This window comes from Topomyia yanbarensis, chromosome 1 (genome assembly GCF_030247195.1).
Source record: "Topomyia yanbarensis strain Yona2022 chromosome 1, ASM3024719v1, whole genome shotgun sequence".
Taxonomy (NCBI): Eukaryota; Metazoa; Arthropoda; class Insecta; order Diptera; family Culicidae; genus Topomyia; species Topomyia yanbarensis.
Window position 1 is genome coordinate 109,176,609 of NC_080670.1, and position 20,456 is coordinate 109,197,064.

The 20,456-nt window shown below is 43.1% G+C and overlaps 2 protein-coding genes across 2 annotated transcripts in view; both read left to right on the top strand.

Moving 5' to 3' along the window:
• Positions 1-20,456, top strand: part of LOC131694260 (syntaxin-binding protein 5) — a 2,823,745-nt gene that overhangs the window by 268,632 nt on the left and 2,534,657 nt on the right. The gene's annotated exons all lie outside the window — the stretch shown is intronic.
• On the top strand, positions 2,909-8,913 carry LOC131694254 (uncharacterized). The gene is made up of 2 exons (XM_058982809.1): positions 2,909-8,698; positions 8,763-8,913. Exon 1 carries the CDS (start codon positions 2,909-2,911, stop codon positions 5,999-6,001), a length of 3,093 nt encoding a protein of 1,030 aa, XP_058838792.1. The 3' UTR covers positions 6,002-8,698; positions 8,763-8,913.

Consider the following 20,456-nt stretch of genomic DNA (forward strand, 5'->3'; position numbering starts at 1 on the left):
TGGTAGTAAGTGGAGTTATAGTTGGAGAAACGGATGTTTTTGTTGAACTTAATGGTTCAAAGAGAAGTTTAAGATTATTTATTTTGGATAGCGATAATTCGTTTGTTCCCCTAATGGGTAGATCATGGCTAGATGTGTTCTTCTCTAAATGGAGAGATACCTTTTCAATTAACAATATGAAAAATAGGGCAAATGGCCAATGTACGGATTCCTGTTCTAGATTTGGCCTAGTAAAAGCCAGCACCAAAAGTTCGGGAAGGAGAATTTATCAAGAACATATATGCTAATAAAGATTTGCTATTAAATTATAAATTAAATACCAAAGAAAGAGAAAATGACAAGTTTTTAAAGGAGGTTATATTCTTTATGAAAAATGGATGACAAAAAATAATAGACAAAAAGTTCACAAGCGTTTTCGCTAACCAATACGATATTGAATCATTTGAGGGTTGCCCGCTATACCAAGAAAGGTTGATAATACCATTAAAGTTACAAAATTCAATTCTACAACTTCTTATGAAACACCTTGAAGCACGGTCAGTTTACTTGTTTGTTAGCAATGATATAGAATTTTTTATTGGTAAAAGTTACAGTACCTACAGCCTGGCGGTGGTTTTCAAACTGAAAACAAAATCTAAATGGATTCCAACAACTAATTTGTTCAGTCACATACCTACATGTTGAAATGTTTCATTTTGCATATCACATTTTTCTGCTAGTAGTACATAGCTTCTCCAAATGGATTGAAGTAGAATTTATGAAGAGAGGAACGGACTGTAACAATGTTTTGAAATGCTTAGTAATTTATATTGCTCGATTCGGGATACCGAATGTTTTAGTATCGGACAACGGTCCACCATTTAACTCTCATGCTTTTGTAAACTTTTTGGAGTGGCAAGGGATCAAGGTGCTTAAGAGTACGCCTTACAATCCATAAGCAACAGACAGGAGGAGAGTTCAGCAAGGATTACTAAGGATATCTTACAAAACTATATGCTAAAACCGGAAGTGTCCGAGTAAAATCTGGAAGACCAGAATAGTTTACTTTTATTCAATTACAGGAGCATTAGGTTAATAGGCGATGGACATTTTCCATCTGAGAAAATATTCTCAATCAAACCAAAGATTTTGACATATTTAATTATTTCCAAGTTGGGTTATAAAATGCATCTGCTGTCATCACAGAAAAACAATCATTATTGCAGGCTCAAAGCTAGTTTTCGTGCTTTTAAAATTATATTCCAGATCATCATTGGAAGCACTAAGGCGAAAACCCATCGAAATCAAATTCGAATGTCAAAGGACGCAACGTTTAACACAAGACCAAACGTTCTAACTATGACTTCCTCGGGGAAGTTTTCGAATAATATGGAAGAAGAACAGGAGTTACTGGGGTTTCCAAAAACCAGTAAAGAATATCAGTCTAGGAAAGCATCAATGAAGCACAAACATGGAGTGACCTTAATGAGTCAATTGAATAAATTCCCCACTGTTGCTAGCAAGAAAACCAAAAAATAAAAAGGTCGGTTTAGGCGATCTCGCCTCAGTTCGATTTAGACCTACAACCATTCTAATTCACTTACTCTATCACCGTTTCCCTCATTACAAATAGTGTCTAGCCGGTATAGTTTCCCTTTAGTTCACACTGCTTGGAGATTTCAGTTTCTGCATTGGCTAGTGGATTAAAAGCTGGTAAGTCAATATATAACACTTTTTAATTTTACCAATTTCCAAAAGTCTACTTTTATTGGGGAGATATTAAATTATTACCAATATTTTAGTTTGGTGTTTCTGAATCGGTTGGTGTATGTTAGTTGCGCAACATCGATCACCACGTCGAGCACACCCCTGCTTCGAGTTGACTGCGACCGCCAGCCCTACCCGCCGACTGACACAAGGATCGACTAGTAAAGGTCACAGCGAAAAGGGTTAGAGAGGCCGACGACGAGAAATAAAACGAAAACATTAGTGCGTGAAGCCAGAGATAAAACGTTGTTGCTCCTACTTAGATATAATTAAGAATACTTTGTCTACTTAAAGCTAATATTTCATATATATAATTACGGTTTCAGTACTGCTGATTTCTATCCTATGTGGTAAGAACTAAATATCAATGAATTTCTGTATTAACTGAATTAAACCTAAAATTTTCCTAAATAGAACATACAGCAATGTGCAACTGTAGCGAACCATAGCCTATAAGTGTAAGCTAAAAAGCAGGGCAGGTAAAACTAAATTACTACTAAGCCTAACGTAAAACTAATTAAAATTATCTACAAGGTTCCTACAAGTTAACATCCTTTCACCCGCTATTATTGTTGCGCGATAGCGAAGCTACTATAGTAAGTTGAATCATTATGTTTACTGTAAAAGCTCCCTAACCTAAAATATTCTTCGTTATCGCAGAATTTTGTAATTCCTCAATAAAGGTTTTCACGAAACTCGTAAACTTTTAGATCTATCGCCAACAAATTTACAAGATTTATATCGAAGGAGTGGCGAGCACTGCGTTTTTGAAATGCGACGATCCATCAGTGCGGAAGGTAGTTCGACTCGTGCCAGCGGTACGACTACGAACAACGTCAACAATCCGGTTCGCCCGGAGACGCCCAGGCCGATTTTAGATCTCAGCTGGTGTCGTCAGTACCGAAAAAGGTAGTCCAATCCCAAAATGGGTCTCAGACGGCTGTTGAAGTTCTAGCACCATCCGGAACGATCGTCACCAAAAAGAAGTGTGTTGTAAAAGGAGCCATTCCTAAAGTGCAAATTAGAGCGCCGAACAAAACGAATATGAAGGCGGCCTATGTAAAGATAAAAAAACAGCTATGTTAGGCGAAACCCCCCGCGCCGCGTTCGCAAAAGCCGAAATAATAGCTGCCGATTATGCGATGAGCCCGATAACCATAGAATGGTACAGTGTGACGTATGCGATTTTTGGTACCATTTCTCGTGCGTCGAAGTGAGCCAGTCAGTTGAAGAAATAAACTGGTCGTGCCCTGGATGTGCAAGCGTGCTTAAAATAAAAACAAACACCGCAATCCCGGTACCGAAAGATGCCCTTGAGACGAAGAAGATCAGTGAGAATCATTCGAAGCAAAGTCTACCGCCTGACGTCACCGTTTCGGCAAAATCGACCGGGAAATCAAATAAACGCAGCGATAGAAGGAAAATCGAGCTACAGCGGCAGAAGCTTGATGAGGAGCGGGAATGTCAGTTGAAGTATCTGGAGCAGAAGTATAGTCGACTGCGAGATCTGGAGAGCGAGAACTCATCTCAGGTGAGCAATCCGGATTCTATACTAGATAATGCGGCCAAAGTACAGGAGTGGATAGAAGACACGGAAAATTGCGGTGATGACTCAGGCCTTGCTGACGTAGACCCGGAGGACGAACATGTATCCCGCAAATCTCAGGTACCCCAAGGGCAGAAAGATCCTCTGCAAGAGCCGCGGCAAGAACACATTGATCATGTAGCACGACTAGTCAACGAGCTACTGACTATAGAGCGTAGAGCTCCGACTGCGACTGCAGATCCGATGGGAAACACTCGAAACCCTCAAGGTAACATGCACGTGGGCCTTTCGGTTGCTGAGCGTGGTCTGACGAACCCTAGAGCTTTAGAGCAACGAGTAACTATCTCCGAAGCGTGGGCACAGAGATCAGCAATGATTGAACCCCCTATAGCCCAAGACAGAACGTTCGAACGACCAGTTCCTCCGTCGAATCTTCACGAAGAAACAATTAGAAATCAACCGCGAGCACAGAGCTATTCAAACAGCCGCTCCGATGTGCATACGCAGCGTCTGAATCGGAGGGAGACCGAAACGTTTACGGATGGTTTAGATTTCGTCCCCGGACAAGGATCTACTCCAGTACCTCAATCGCGGCAAAGAATCATACCCCCCGCAATTGGGATGGACAACGAGGACTCCACATATACGCTGAATCGAAGCCAGCTAGCCGCTAGGCAGGCCGTATCAAAAGACCTACCAGACTTCGGTGGGAATCCAGAAGACTGGCCGCTCTTCTTTTCGATTTTCAATTCTTCGACTCAGCTTTGCGGATTTTCGAACGAGGAAAACATGCTCAGGCTGCGGAAATGCCTCAAAGGAAAGGCGTTGGAAGCAGTAAAGTGCCGCCTGCTACACCCATCGAACGTGCACGGAATAATGTCCACCCTGAAGATGCTATATGGACGACCGGAAACAATCATACAAGCAATCGTCTGGAAGATCCGCTCATTGCCATCGCCTGTCATTGAAAAGCTGGACACTGTGATCCATTTCGCGCTCAGCGTAGAGAATCTAGTTGCAACGGTAGAAGCCTGCGAGATAGGAGATTTCATGTACAATGCATCCCTAAGGTACGAGTTGGTGGAAAGGTTGCCACCGACGTTAAAGCTGAACTGGGCAAGAAACTCTAACCCAAATCTCCAGGATTTCAGTATGTGGCTACGCTTCGTTGCTGAGGATTCCAGCACAGTTTCAATCCTGGCCGGCGGTGATAATCGACACAGGACAGCAAAAAGAGATGGTTTTTTGAATCTTCATGCAGAAGAGGACTGTCAATCACACCGAAAACTTTCGAACGCCCCAATGGTGAGCAAAACTTATACTCCAAAGGAGTCAGGCAAAGTATGCGTCGGATGCAAAGGAATCTGTTTAACGCTCGCACAGTGCAAACGATTCAAGGAGCTTAGCTATGATTCAAGGTGGGCAGTAGTGCGGAAGTGTAAAGTTTGTCGGAAGTGCTTACGAAAGCACAATGGACCGTGCAAACAGAAGAGGGTGTGCGGTACCGACGGCTGCTCATACCTGCACTATCCTCTTCTACACGATGAAGGAAAGCACTCGTCGACATCATCCGCCACCCCGGCCAGAGCAGCTCCACAAACTCAAAGGAATCAAGCTACCAGCACCAGTTGTAACGTTCACCAAGGGCAGTCCGAGATCCTGTTCAGAATCGTACCAGTTCTCCTTTTTGGTCCATCAAAGATGGTACGAACCTATGCCTTTATTGACGACGGATCTGAACTCACGCTGATGGAGCAGAGTTTAGCTGACGAATTGGGAGTACAAGGACCCACAAAGTCTCTATGCCTGCGATGGACCGGTGGCGCTAACAGAACGGAAGATCTGTCTCAGAAAGTAAACTTCCAGATTTCAAGCGTCACAAACCCCTCCAAGAAGCTTTCGCTTCGCGAAGTACACACAGTTGAAAGTCTACAGCTGCGGCCGCAGACGCTACTGATGCCGGAGATACTAGCAAAGTACCGACATCTGATGGGTTTGCCGGTGGAATCGTATCAGGAAGTCAGCCCCCGACTTCTCATTGGGCTCGATCACGCCAGCTTAGGAAACGTGATGAACTACCGTGAAGGTAAGCCGAATGAACCCATAGCAGTCAAAACTCGGCTAGGGTGGATGATTTATGGATGCTGTTCCAGCGCGAGAAATGGCACCATTGGAATTAGTAAACCAAACAAACTGCTACTATCCAACGACGATCAAAGAGCGAACGAGCTGCTGCAATCGTTGACCAGATATACGAACGGTCGTTACGAGTCCGGCCTTCTATGGCGATACGATAACGTAAGACTCCCGGACAGCAGGGCAATGGCGCTACGGCGATGGGAATGCCTCGATCGGCGGATGCAGAGGGTTGACAACCTAGCTCAGGAACTGACCTCAAAAATTATCGACTACCTAGGCAAAGGCTATATTAGGAAACTTACTGAAGAGGAACTAAAGACATTTCGTGAACGAGTTTGGTACCTTCCGATGTTTCCGGTAGCGAATCCTAACAAACCCGGCAAAATAAGACTTGTCTGGGACGCGGCCGCTACTTCATACGGAGTCTCATTGAATTCCGTACTTCTCAAGGGACCCGATCAGCTAACGTCTTTAATGTCCATCCTGATTCAATTTCGTGAGTTCCGTGTGGCGGTTTCCGGGGATATCCGGGAAATGTATCATCAAGTCCGGATCAGACCTGCGGATTAGCACTATCAACGTTTTCTGTGGAAGGAGAAGGTAGCTGACAAAATTCCCAGTACGTATGTTATGCAGGTCATTTCGTTCGGGGCGTGCTGCTCCTCCAGTACAGCACAGCTTGTTAAAAACGCCCACGCAAGGAAATTCGAGCACGAAGACCCGGATGCCGTTCACGCTACCGTTCACCAGCACTACGTTGATGATATGCTGATCAGTGCAGAAACGCAGGAGAAAGCAGTACAACTAGCAGTGTAACTTATGGCCGGCTAGCCCAGTAACGAGACCCTCTATAGCTTCACAGGGTCGGCAACCGCGTTAGGGAAAACTCACCTGAACACTCTAACCCGGATTTGGTCTCAACCTGAAAACAATTTCAAAGGCGCACGCAAGAAATGTGGCAAACAGAAAAGTCCAACAACCAATTTAATTTAAAAGAAACTACTATTTATTGAAACGAGGAATGAGAAAACTTTTATTAACTCACTGGTCACTGCGTTGATTCGTCGACGATGGCTGCTTCCACGTGTTGCTGCTGCTGGTGCTGTCGGCGTGTTCCGCCGGCCGATGGCCACCGGTCTTCGTCGCTGTCTTGCCGCGTGGCTTGCTCGAACAACTCTTTCGCCGGGAACTTCCTCCGGCCTTCCGTTGGCTTCACTCAGATAAACGTGGTCGTATGTTGACGGACGACCGTTCGACACTTCTGAGCCGCTGCCACTTTTCTTCGGAAGAATCTGGCCTTAATTTTGGCTGACGGGAGGTCCAGATTTTCCAGCACCGAGAGTCACTTTATAGACTCAAACTATGTGCAAATATTGTCACTTCGAACTTACGGCGGATAACTGTGCCGATTTCTAAAGTTCCGGGAATTGTAACGGCTTCCGGAACCAAATAGCTAAGATAATTATATATCTTTAATAAACTGTCGAATTTAATTCACTATGTGGCTTTCACGGACTCAGGAAATAAGAGAGCTTAACCATGTGGTACAGGAGCTTATATAGCCTGAGGGATTCACTCGGGCGGTTGCCCTTCGGGTGCTGGCGCAAAGGTATAGCCTTCATTCGGCTGCAAACGGTGGCTCGGCAGAACACGCGATCATCTTCCCGCCCGATCATCAGGCGTAGCTTCGTTTGCGGGTTGTGAACTCGGCTACTTCGATACGCATACAACCAGCGAGTCGCCTAGCATCCCTATTCTTGCACAGCTTCGAATTTCGAAGGGATTAATTCACCTAGCTAGCTCCTGATTGGCTGTCCGTATTAGTGAATGGCCCCACTTGACGACACATCAAATATTTTTGTCGCTCTGCTCGTTTATGAGAGTTTGGGTTTTTTTTTCTCAAATGGGCATGGTGGCGAAACACTAATACGGATGCCTTTTACTTGTGAATGCATGAGTGGTCTCACTTGACGGTACAACGGCTCTTTTTACCGTTCTGTCTGAGTTTTGAACTGTGTTTTTTTTTTTCAAAACCGACGTTGCGACGACCCACATATTCACGAGTATTTAACTGAAATGAAATGCAACTTGTTCAATTTATTGTTGGGACTCGTAATTAATTTAATTGTACCATTATCTTTATATAAAAATATCTTTTTCTTGCGTGTATTTTACATTTAACGACAATGTTTTTCCGTAACTTTTATAGCAATACTGACACCCAGTCATTACTTTAAGGTGGAACCTTGTCGAAGGTTACAATGTCCCCCTCCTCGGAGAAAAAAATTCACGAGACGTGTATTTTTTTTTCGTTTGCTTCCAATGTAGGTAAATCGTCAACCTTGAACTTCACCTTTCATCGGGAACGGTTTGTCCGGATTCTTATTATTATACTGTGGTAACATCGTTCTCAAATCGTTGCGTGTTTGCTTTGAATTTGATAAAATTTTGTGATTGTGTTGCTTCCATTCTGGAAGCCTTTCATTCACCCATTCATTTGCCTTAATCCAGAAACTTGCTCTCTCGATTAGTCGTGATTAACTCCCTCATTCGTCGAGGAAAATTCTCATCCCTATACACTCCTATCCTATCAACATCCTATTTACAGAGTACTCGTTCATTATTCTCATTCAATCGGGATCCCCACTACTATCACTTTCTCTCATCCATTCACGCTCACTCTTTCATCCTATTATTCTCTATAAAACTAAGCTATTCTTACTTTCCTATTTACTACTAACTGTACAAACTTATTTACACTGGTTTGGTTCTAGACTATCAGTTCTTGAACCCTTAAGATGAGGCTAAAGTCTACCTCAACTTTCCGATGTTAATACTTCCTCAAGCGAAGGTTGGAAACTGTTATGGGGACTTCATCGACTACATCTCAGTTTGGAGGCCCTTAGCCTTTTACTGACCTTCATCGGCACTTGGCCTCTGGTCTCCAGCGAATTCCCATGCTATTTAACTTGTTCACAACCAAGCCTGAATCATCGCATAAAATTTAACTTGCATTCAACTTTCCATCATATGCGAGTCGCAATTTTCGATATCGAAATTAATGCGAACGCACCCACTTATCATTGCAAGTAATTAACCTTCACAACAAAGCTGGGTTTTTTTTTGCTGCTGCTAAATTTCAAGTAAAAATGCATAAAAACAGGAAAAATTCTTCAATTTTCCTGGGAAAGTCAAGTCCCTACCGATGGAGTGGCACGTTTTCGGTCCGATTACTACCGAAACCCAGTGGAATCGGCCGAATCAGAGGTTTGTAGTGAATATTCCATCGCTCTAAATATACCTACAGATTTTCTTTGTTTCGTGATGCTAGAACGATTGCACCGCGATGAATGGACAGGACTGAACGGATCCAGTTTTGAAGGTCGAGATGTCGCATGCAGCCCCGGGATGGAATATTATAATCTTATTAAGTGAATAAATACTATGCAGGTTTTAAGTGTGCGGCGGGCCACACCCCTAAAGACTTTCCTTCCATGTTCTCGATTTCATACGACGAGGAACCGATCTTGGAAATAATGCGCCCGGGTAAATACATCGCCCCATATTTCGCGTTGTAGTTGTTGATGGCGCTAGATTGTTTCATGTTTCGATGGTATATTAATTGACCCACCTGAAATGATTGTGCGTGCCTCCGGTGTCGTAGGTTGTACCGGTTTTGACAAGACGTGTGGGCCTCCCTAAGATTTTTCTGCACTAGATCATAGATGCTATCAAACATATCCTTCTGTGCTACTTCGCCCTGTTCTGCTGAATCCGACCCTTTACGGTGATCCGAACCTTTCACAAATATCTCGTGGCCGTGAGTGACAAAGAAAGGGGTAAACCGTGTAACTGAGTGGACGGACGAATTGAGTATTGTTTCTATTTCTGCCAACTTCGTATCCCACAACCTTTGATCCTCCCTAACGTAGGTGCGAATAGCTGCATTTACGGTGCGGTTTACCCTTTCTACAGGGTTGGCTTGCGAATGGTACTTAGCATTAAGCCAGTGCCTTATGTTGAATCGTTCTAAGAGGGCTTTGAACTCTTTTGAAAGAAAACAAGAGGCGTTATCTGTTATGATAACTTCGGGTGTGGAGTTTCGAAAGAACCATTGATCACGTATGGTCGTACATAAAACGCCACTATCTATTTTGCGTATGGGTGTTAACATGATCCATTTGCTGAAGAGATCTAATATGACTAGAATATGTTGAAACCCCTTTTTACTTCTAGGTAACGGACCTACAAAGTCCATTGCAATAATTTGCCATGGGTGGTGAGTAATTCTTTGCTCTCCCATAAGTGGAACCACGGGTACGGCGGCACCTTTTACCTCCTTACAGACATTGCAATGCCGAATATATTCCTGAACCTCGGTGGCAAGTTTTGGCCAGTAGAATCGTTGCTTTATACGACTCACCGTTTTGTCGACGCCAAGATGCATTGCGGCGTCATGATTCTCTTGGATTATAGCTTCCCGCTCGTCTGGGGCGGGAACTATTTTCCATTCATAACGGTGATCATAGGGGAGATTTGGCGTTGAAACAAATTTCAAAAGCTTGTCCCCGTCTATGCGGAAATCTACAAAATCGTCAGGCGAACTTCTAACTTGTTCCATTGTAGTTTCATACCACTGGGAGGACGATTTGGCCGTGACTACAGCAGTACTTCGAGACAGTGCGTCAGGGACAACATTGTCTTTACCCTTACGATGTACAATGTTTACATCGTATTGTTGCAATGTCAGACACCATCTGCTACATCGGGATGCTGTTTTCCATTTAGTGGTCATGATATGTGACAGGGCCGAGGAATCAGTGACCAACTTGAAGTGGCTCCCTTCGACATACCCTCTAAATGCTTCGATTGCTAGCAACGCTGCGAGTGTTTCTTTTTCGCAGGCATGGTAGTTGCGTTGTGGGGTGGTTAGCTTATGGGAAAAATAGGCTATTACCCTCTCAGAACCTTCGTGTTCCTGCGTGAGAATGCCAGCTACTGCTACATCGCTGGCATCCGTTTGGATGCAAAATTCTTTGGTAAAATCAGGGCTAACCAGAATGGGCGCCGAAATTAACCTTTCTTTAATTTGGCAAAACGCATCCTCGGCCGTCTCATTCCAGCTCAGAATTTTGCTTTTGGTCTTCAAGAGGTCAGTTAAAGGAGATGTTGTCCCACTGAAATCCTCGATAAATCTACGGTAGTAGTTACACATACCAAGAAATCTGCGTAACTTTGTTACGGTGTTCGGTCTGTCATACTCGACAATGGCCCGTATTTTCTCAGGGTTGGGACGCAAGCCTTCCGTGGACAACAAGTATCCCAAAAACGAAAGTTCATGTACCCCAAAGTGAGATTTCTCTAAATTAATAGCAAGATTCGCCAAAGCCAATCGGCGTGCGACTTCCTTCAGTAACCGCACGTGTTCTTCGAATGTTTCTGTCACTATGACTATATCGTCAAGGTAGACGAACACGTGCGGCTCCAGTTCCCCATGGCCCAGAACTTGATCCATTAACCGGGATAGGGTTGCCGGACTGTTTACCAACCCAAAGGGTAGTCTGGTAAACTGAAACATGCCTTTGCCCTGGATACTGAAAGCAGTAAACCGACGGGAATTCTTGGCTAGTGGTATTTGCAAAAATGCTTCAGATAAATCGATAGTACTAAGATATCGAGCTTTAGGTAACTGACTTAAAATTCTCCCTGGGTGGGGTAAAGGGTAGGCGTCACGTACGGTGCGTTCATTGATTTTGCGCGCATCGAGACACAACCGAACCTTTCCCGAAGGCTTGATTACTGGCACCACGTTCGATGACCAGTCTGAATGGCATCGTTCTATGATCTCGGTTTGTAGTAGGCGATCTAGCTCATCCGCAACTTTTTGTTGCACTTTGGGTGAGAGAGTATAAGGGTATTGGCGGGGCGCTGGAATATTTTTCCATTCGTCCTTAATTATTATATGATGCTCAGTCAATGGGCACAATGATAGCTGGTTTGGAATGGCTATCTTGAAACAAGCCTTTACCTCTTCGAGCTGATATATCTCATTGTTCGATAGATGGGATCGGGTTGATTGTACATCTAAACCCGTATCTTGATTTTTAAGTTCTTCTGCACTTATTGAACAGGTCTGAACTGGCTGGATATCAAACTTTTTCCAAAAGTCCATACCCAAAATACACCCCAAAGCTAGGTTTTCTATAACTAAAGTAGGAATAATTTGGATTTTGTTTTCGAAGGTGAATGGAATGTACAGTTTGCCTAAAACATTCAACGGTGTTCCACTCGCGGTCCGAACTTCCATAGGGGTTTGAACAGCCCTTATTATAGGACTTCCTAACTTTTTGTAAGTAATATCACTGATCAGAGACACGTTGCTGCCTGAATCTAGTAACGCCTTCATGTTTAGATCGTACAGCTTTATTTGAGCATATGGCCGATTATCGTTGGGGTTTGAAAATGAAATTTCTAAAATCTGAGGTTCTTTTGGAATATACATTGCATCGATAGTAGGTTCCCAATAATCAGCAAGAGTAGTCTCGTAAGAGAAAGAATTTACGCGGACAGCGTTGACGACCGGCGATTTTCGGCCGTACGTTGTCCGTTTTTTAAACAATAGGGACAATGCTGGGTATCAAATCCCTTGAAACCACAAATTCTACAGATCAATCCTTTCGCTGAACGACACTGTTCAAGCGAGTGATTGGAATAGCGGCAAAACAAACACTGATTTACATCTGGTGGCACGTGAGCTGCCACTAGTGTGTCCAGTGAACGAGTTGGCCGAGAGTTTCCCTCCTGTGGATCAATTTCTTTCCCCTTTTGGTTCTTAATAGCTGCTGGGTGTTTTGAGTTGGTTTCCCTATCGCCTCGGTCTTTGTTCGCTTTATTATTCCCGTTTATTTGTTTTGTGGAATCCTGCATATGATTGGGCTTTAACCGGGTGTTTAAATTTTTGTTTTCAGGCTTCAATTGTTCAATTTGGGTTACAACATTCACCGACTTCTCAGAACCAAACATTTTATTATATAGAGAAAAGTTGGACGCGTCTATTTGTCGACCTGCGCTTTCAAGTAGTTGAAGCGTGTCAGTGGGCGTCCAAAGTAGAAGTTTTTTGTAGTCGCCCCGCATGTTGCGTTTGAGGACGTCTAATTTTTCTGTATCGCTCATTTGAGCTGTCATAGATCTAAAAAGTTTTTCCATATCAAAATAATAATCTTGAAATGTTTCAGAACGTTGCTGACGTCTCTGATAAATTCTTGAACGCACCAGAGAATCTAATTCTGGGTGCACAAAAGTTTTCCGAAGCTCATCAACTAAATGCTCCCAATTTCTGAGAAGTCCCTTGGAACTTATGGACATATACCAATTTAATGCAGGTCCTGTGAAAAGATGGAACGCTGAATCAAACAATTCTTCTTCCGAGATTCTCTCAGACAATGATAATTGTTGAACCAGCACCAGGAATTCGTTGAGGTTGCTGCCTTGGTCGGTGCCAGCATACTTTTCCAGCTTCCATTTAGAAACCGGCAGCGACTTGAAATTATACGATGGTCTGTTCGGAACCGAGAAATTATTTGAAACTATTGGGACTGCACCATACTGGCCAGTCATAAACGGCGCTGTTGTTGCCGCTGGAATAGGTATTTGTGTCTGAGAAAATGGGTTTGGTTGGTATGTGGAGTTAAATTGCATAGACGGATTGTAACCATACTGATAATTGTACAGACTAGGGTGGTAGTTTGGTGCTGTAGAAAACGGTATCGAATATGCAGTCGAGTATGCAGGAAAATTGAAACTTCCCGCAGAATTATTGGGATATCCGCTATAGTATGAAGATACCGTGAAAGGAACTGTAACAGGTGGGTAAGAATATGGCACACTAAATGATGGGATCGACGTCACCAGTGCGGGATTTACCATGCTGGTCGTCGGAACAACTCTTGGAGTAATATTAGAATTCACAACTGTCGTCCCAGGGTAGAGCGAATTATATCTGGCAGTTACCGTGGTGGTAGATACGCAACTAACCGTGGCTGAGCTCGAACCTGGTGTAATCAATGGTACCTGCGATACAATATTACCCGATAAAGCCCTCTTGTTAGCCTCCCTGTACCTACGCAATGAATAAATCTCATGCTCTAGAGTGAGCATTGCGTCACGAAAGTCTTTTTTCGTATCCCCTGACTGAGAAGCGGTATCATAAATTCCTAACCTCTGCAAGCATTGAATCAAATCGTAATCTGTTCTATCCAATAAACTGGCTTCTTGTTGCTGATTTTCATCTCGAACCTCCGTATCACTATCCTCTTTCGGGTCGGCGTTAACATGTGGCGAATCGCTGAAAAGATTAGTTAAATCTACCTCCACATTTTGCTGATCCGCCATGTGGGTTCGCTTACGATAAAAATACATATTTAGCCATCCAATCACTCCTACGATTAAATCTTTAATTTGATTTCTATTATCCTCGCTTACGCGGCTAAGCAACCTATACAAACGCACTCCTAAGTGCAACAATGTGGACTGACAACGTGGTGGAGGAGGTTGCGAAATACCCACTAAGTAATCTTTTACCTGATTAAACTTTTCCACACACAAGTCAAAATCTAATTGAGGGTCAAACTCGCATTTAATTGAAACCAAAGCTTCCTGATCTTCCCCGAGATCCCGTTCACGTTTCAATGCTTCCCTGAGATTTCCCCTCTTTCTTATCATTTGGGCGCCAACTTCGCAAATGATACCTCTAACGTTCAACTCGTAATCTAATTCGTCTTCGTTGAGGAAATCAACGCGAAGATCATGAAAACGTTTTCGCAAATCGAACACATTTGCAATCACGCTACTACCTACATCCATTGTGTAGGAATGATAATTGAAATCGAAATCAGTATAAATTTCTAATCACCAGCCACCAAGCCAAACTCGGTCACCAAACGATCGCTGATATATGTTACAGCAGCCTATCTCAAATTAGCAGCGGTGATAATCGACAAACAGTTTCTAATAAGGCAAATGAAAATTGTGTCACACTTCTTTAAACAATAGGTTTCGATCGCTTTTGATCCGAGAACGATATTTGCCGCGTGTGCTGTTTTTTTTTTGCACTAAATTCGGTCTATTGAAATTGAATCAAACGGACTATTCTGTTAAACCACAAATGAAATGTAAAACGCAAAGCCGAAAAATTTACCAAATCACGAAAACTTCGGAGGATTCGTGAGTCTCCCCTAATCGCGGGAAAAATTCTGGTGAGGCCAGAATTTTTCTATTCCGTAGGATCGCCAATTGTAACTAATGGCCGGCTAGCCCAGTAACGAGACCCTCTATAGCTTCACAGGGTCGGCAACCGCGTTAGGGAAAACTCACCTGAACACTCTAACCCGGATTTGGTCTCAACCTGAAAACAATTTCAAAGGCGCACGCAAGAAATGTGGCAAACAGAAAAGTCCAACAACCAATTTAATTTAAAAGAAACTACTATTTATTGAAACGAGGAATGAGAAAACTTTTATTAACTCACTGGTCACTGCGTTGATTCGTCGACGATGGCTGCTTCCACGTGTTGCTGCTGCTGGTGCTGTCGGCGTGTTCCGCCGGCCGATGGCCACCGGTCTTCGTCGCTGTCTTGCCGCGTGGCTTGCTCGAACAACTCTTTCGCCGGGAACTTCCTCCGGCCTTCCGTTGGCTTCACTCAGATAAACGTGGTCGTATGTTGACGGACGACCGTTCGACACTTCTGAGCCGCTGCCACTTTTCTTCGGAAGAATCTGGCCTTAATTTTGGCTGACGGGAGGTCCAGATTTTCCAGCACCGAGAGTCACTTTATAGACTCAAACTATGTGCAAATATTGTCACTTCGAACTTACGGCGGATAACTGTGCCGATTTCTAAAGTTCCGGGAATTGTAACGGCTTCCGGAACCAAATAGCTAAGATAATTATATATCTTTAATAAACTGTCGAATTTAATTCACTATGTGGCTTTCACGGACTCAGGAAATAAGAGAGCTTAACCATGTGGTACAGGAGCTTATATAGCCTGAGGGATTCACTCGGGCGGTTGCCCTTCGGGTGCTGGCGCAAAGGTATAGCCTTCATTCGGCTGCAAACGGTGGCTCGGCAGAACACGCGATCATCTTCCCGCCCGATCATCAGGCGTAGCTTCGTTTGCGGGTTGTGAACTCGGCTACTTCGATACGCATACAACCAGCGAGTCGCCTAGCATCCCTATTCTTGCAATCTCTGCGAATTTCGAAGGGATTAATTCACCTAGCTAGCTCCTGATTGGCTGTCCGTATTAGTGAATGGCCCCACTTGACGACACATCAAATATTTTTGTCGCTCTGCTCGTTTATGAGAGTTTGGGTTTTTTTTTCTCAAATGGGCATGGTGGCGAAACACTAATACGGATGCCTTTTACTTGTGAATGCATGAGTGGTCTCACTTGACGGTACAACGGCTCTTTTTACCGTTCTGTCTGAGTTTTGAACTGTGTTTTTTTTTTCAAAACCGACGTTGCGACGACCCACATATTCACGAGTATTTAACTGAAATGAAATGCAACTTGTTCAATTTATTGTTGGGACTCGTAATTAATTTAATTGTACCATTATCTTTATATAAAAATATCTTTTTCTTGCGTGTATTTTACATTTAACGACAATGTTTTTCCGTAACTTTTATAGCAATACTGACACCCAGTCATTACTTTAAGGTGGAACCTTGTCGAAGGTTACAGCAGCTGGGGTAAAAAAGATACACGAATCAGGAGGCTTTGAGATGCGAAACTAGGTCTCAAATTCACCGGCAGTCGTTGCTGCTTTACAAGGACAGGAAACTGCGGAAAAAATCATGAGCATTGGAGAAGTAGACACAATCGAGAAAGTTCTTGGGATGTGGTGGGATACTACCGCAGATTGTTTTACGTACAAGCTGTCTACCAGACACGATCCCGACCTACTATCCGGAAAAAAAGCGACCGACAAAGCGTGAGGTCTTACGTACGTTGATGATGGTCTTTGACCCGCTCGGCCTGATCAGCCACTACATGATGTTCCTCCGTATCCTTTTACAAGAAATCTGGAGAGCATCCATCGACTGGGATGAGCAAATCCACGACTCTCATTTTCAACAATGGCTCAAATGGTTGCAGATCCTACCTCGAGTATCCGATATTAAAATACCCCGATGCTTCCGGACTACTACATCAGTAAAAAAAGTAACCTCGTTGAAATTCATACATTTGTAGACGCGAGCGAAAATGGATTTGCAGCAGTTGTCTACCTACGCTTCCAAGAAGGGAACACAGTTGAATGCGCACTAGTTGCGGAAAAACCAGGGTTGCACCACTAAAATTTCTATCAATACCCCGGTCCGAACTACAAGCAGCCGTTATTGGAGTAAGACTGGCGGATACAATTATGGGGTCTCTCTCTATAAAAGTCCAGCAACGCTACTTCTGGACAGACTCCAGAGATGTCATGTGCTGGCTCTATTCGGAGAATCGACGGTACAGCCAATACGTCGGAGCGTGAATTAGTGAAGTCCTTGAAACGACCAATCTACCAGAATGGCGATGGGTCCCGACGAAGCTAAACGTAGCAGATGATGGAACTAAGTGGAAAGCACTCCGGACCTAAGCAACTCTAGTCGATGGTTCCGCGGACTTGATTTTCTATGGAAATCAAAAGAAGAGTGGCCACCCAGATTGCCATCGTTTGGAGCTACCGACACAGAGTTACGTCCACACCTGCAACTTCACATTAAGGTTCTCGAACCGATTATCGATGTAGACAGATTTAGCCAATGGAGCGCTCTTATGAAAACCACAGCATACGTATTCAGAGCGATTAGTAACTTCCAGCGTCCTATTCACAATATTCCCAAATCAACTGGACCGCTCACACGCGACGAGTTAGTCCAGGCCGAGTGCTATTTATACCAGATCGCCCAGAGAAGCGTTTACAGCGAGGAGATTGCAATTATGTCCGCAAACCAAACAGAGCATTTGAAAAACAAAATAAGCAAAAGCAATCCGCTTTTTGGTCTTCATCCGTTCATAGATGAGAAGGGGGTCCTAAGGAATCGCGGGCGAACGAACGCTTGTAAGTTTATTGATAGCAGCGTAGCTAATCCAATCATTCTACCCCGAAAACATAGCGTAACCAAACTTCTGGTGATGGACGCTTAACAAAGGTTTCTACATCAAAATCACGAGACCATAATAAATGAGGTGAAACAACGCTACTACATTCCCCGTTTGAAGGTCCTCTACAAATCAGTACGCAACAGCTGCCAGTTTTGCAAAAATGAACGCGCTCGTCCGCGGGCACCGATGATGAGCGACCTACCAGCCTCACGCCTAGCAGCCTACAGCCGCCCTTTCAGCCACATCGGGGTGGACTACTTCGGTCCAATGACAGTACGCATTGGTCGTCGAACGGAGAAACGCTGGGGTGTCCTCGTAACCTGCCTCACCGTACGTGCCATCCACTTAGAAGTTGCACATTCTCTCACAGCCGACTCATGCATTATGGCTCTACACAACGTAATCGCCCGGAGAGGGGCACCAATCATCATATATAGCGACCGTGGTACAAACTTTGTCGGAGCTAACAAGGAACTAAAAGCAGCACTCACCGACCTGAGCCACGAGAAGATTGTAGCAGAGTTTACCACACAACACACGAAGTGGAGTTTTATGCCTCCCATGTCTTCTCATATGGGAGGAGCATGGGAAAAGCTAATTCGCACAGTCAAACAAAATCTGAGTAAGTTGCTTCCAAATCGTTTGCCAACTGATGAAAATCTAAGAAAGGCTTCCTCGCAATTGCTGGCCCAAGGGACGGGTGATTGCTACCAAGGTTTCACCAGATGGGCAAGTCAGGTGGGCCACACTGCAAACGTCTAACGAAATATATGAGCGACCAACAGTCAAGCTTGCGGTACTCGACGTTGACGTAGGAAGGAATGCATCTCATGCGGATCTTCGCTGCATTGAAGGGGGGTGTTAGTTGAGCAACATCGATCACCGCGTCGTGCACACCCCTGCTTCGAGTTGACTGCGACCGCCAGCCCTACCCGCCGACTGACAGAAGGATCGACTAGTAAAGGTCACAGCGAAAAGGGTTAAAGAGGACGACGACGAGAAATAAAACGAAAACATTAGTGCGTGAAGCCAGAGATAAAACGTTGTTGCTCCTACTTAGATATAATTAAGAATACTTTGTCTACTTAAAGCTAATATTTCATATATATAATTACGGTTTCAGTACTGCTGATTTCTATCCTATGTGGTAAGAACTAAATATCAATGAATTTCTGTATTAACTGAATTAAACCTAAAATTTTCCTAAATAGAACATACAGCAATGTGCAACTGTAGCGAACCATAACCTATAAGTGTAAGCTAAAAAGCAGGGCAGGTAAAACTAAATTACTACTAAGCCTAACGTAAAACTAATTAAAATTATCTACAAGGTTCCTACAAGTTAACATCCTTTCACCCGCTATTATTGTTGCGCGATAGCGTAGCTACTATAGTAAGTTGAATCATTATTTTTACTGTAAAAGCTCCCTAACCTAAAATATTCTTCGTTATCGCAGAATTTTGTAATTCCTCAATAAAGGTTTTCACGAACCTCGTAAACTTCTAGATCTATCGGCAACAGTGTATGAATGATTAAAATCCATCTAGTAATATCGGAGTTATAAGCGTGCAAACCTTACATAGTTTCGTTACATGGAAGATAGTTTAGATTTTAGAATGACACCTAGCCCCCGATAGTGGAGTAAGACATTTTTAATGTCAAAAAATCGGATAGCTGCAAAAAAAATCGGGAGGTCTGGCCGTACTGTATTCTGATGATGGATGACACATGCAGAGTCAAACTCGGGATCATACAGGAAAATCCATTGTACCCTATTCGTGATCTAACGCTAGATGTCGACCGCCAGAGGGCACGGAAGTGTAATGATGATGTTTTTATTTTCATCTGTCAAAACACATTGGACAGTAAATTCTGAATTTTTAAAATTCAATCAATATTATAATTAAATGTTATTTCTTCTAATGAAAAGTAATATTGATGAAGAAAATATGTTTCCTACCTCTGAAAAATATCCAGATGGTAAATTTCTTGTTATTTCACTCACATTTGTTCTTCCGGTTTCAATTTATACTAAAATGAAATTCAGAGATGGAAATTTCGATAGAAAACACGATGGTGGGCAAAAATCACTGGATTAAAGAGTGCAGTTGTTGGCAGTCGAGGTTTTCCACTGATAAATCCAATTTCTAGATAAACATTTTCCATATCTAAAACAACCAACCTAACCTCAACAATACAAAAATAATTCCGGATCTCAATAATTCGTAATAAAATATTGAGTTCAATTGAATGTTTTGGTGCCAAACGTAAGAACGAGTGTAATCAAGCTTTTTGTGAAACTATGTGATATTTATTTTAAAACAATTAAAATAGAACCATCCTATACCATCAATGCAAGAAAATGTTTTCATCATCATTTGACTAGTACCAAAAATGAAATCCAGTTGGCGCATCGAGCGAAAAAGTTTCACGTTTGAGAGCCAATTGAAAATAACAACATCACTGTGACGTCAACAGAAATGAAGATGCACTGAAACAAAGATCATGGTAGTGGTGTGCTATTGAATTTTTGTAGACAATATAATATATTGTCTACAAAAATTCAATATGATCATGTCTGATCTGAACATCATAATGTGTAAAATTGAGGTTTATCGATATATTGTCCGTACTTTTCCAAAGGAGACACGACGATTATTTTTCGTCGCAGTAAGATTCGTAGCGCTATTCGGCGCACGATTCGTATTTCTTATGGGATGAATAATACTTTAATAAAAGGTGGCGCAATTTTGTGTAAAATCCTTACTGTAAATAAAACATGAAAACCTGAAACTTTAGAAGCACAGTTTTCAGTCAGTTTTATTGACAAATTCAGTTAATGTAAATAATTAGCACACATTAAACTTGGGT

What these genes read in the sequence shown, in the direction of transcription:
- LOC131694254 (XM_058982809.1), top strand. Translation starts at nt 2,909, where the DNA reads ATGGTACAGTGTGACGTATGCGATTTTTGGTACCATTTCTCGTGCGTC.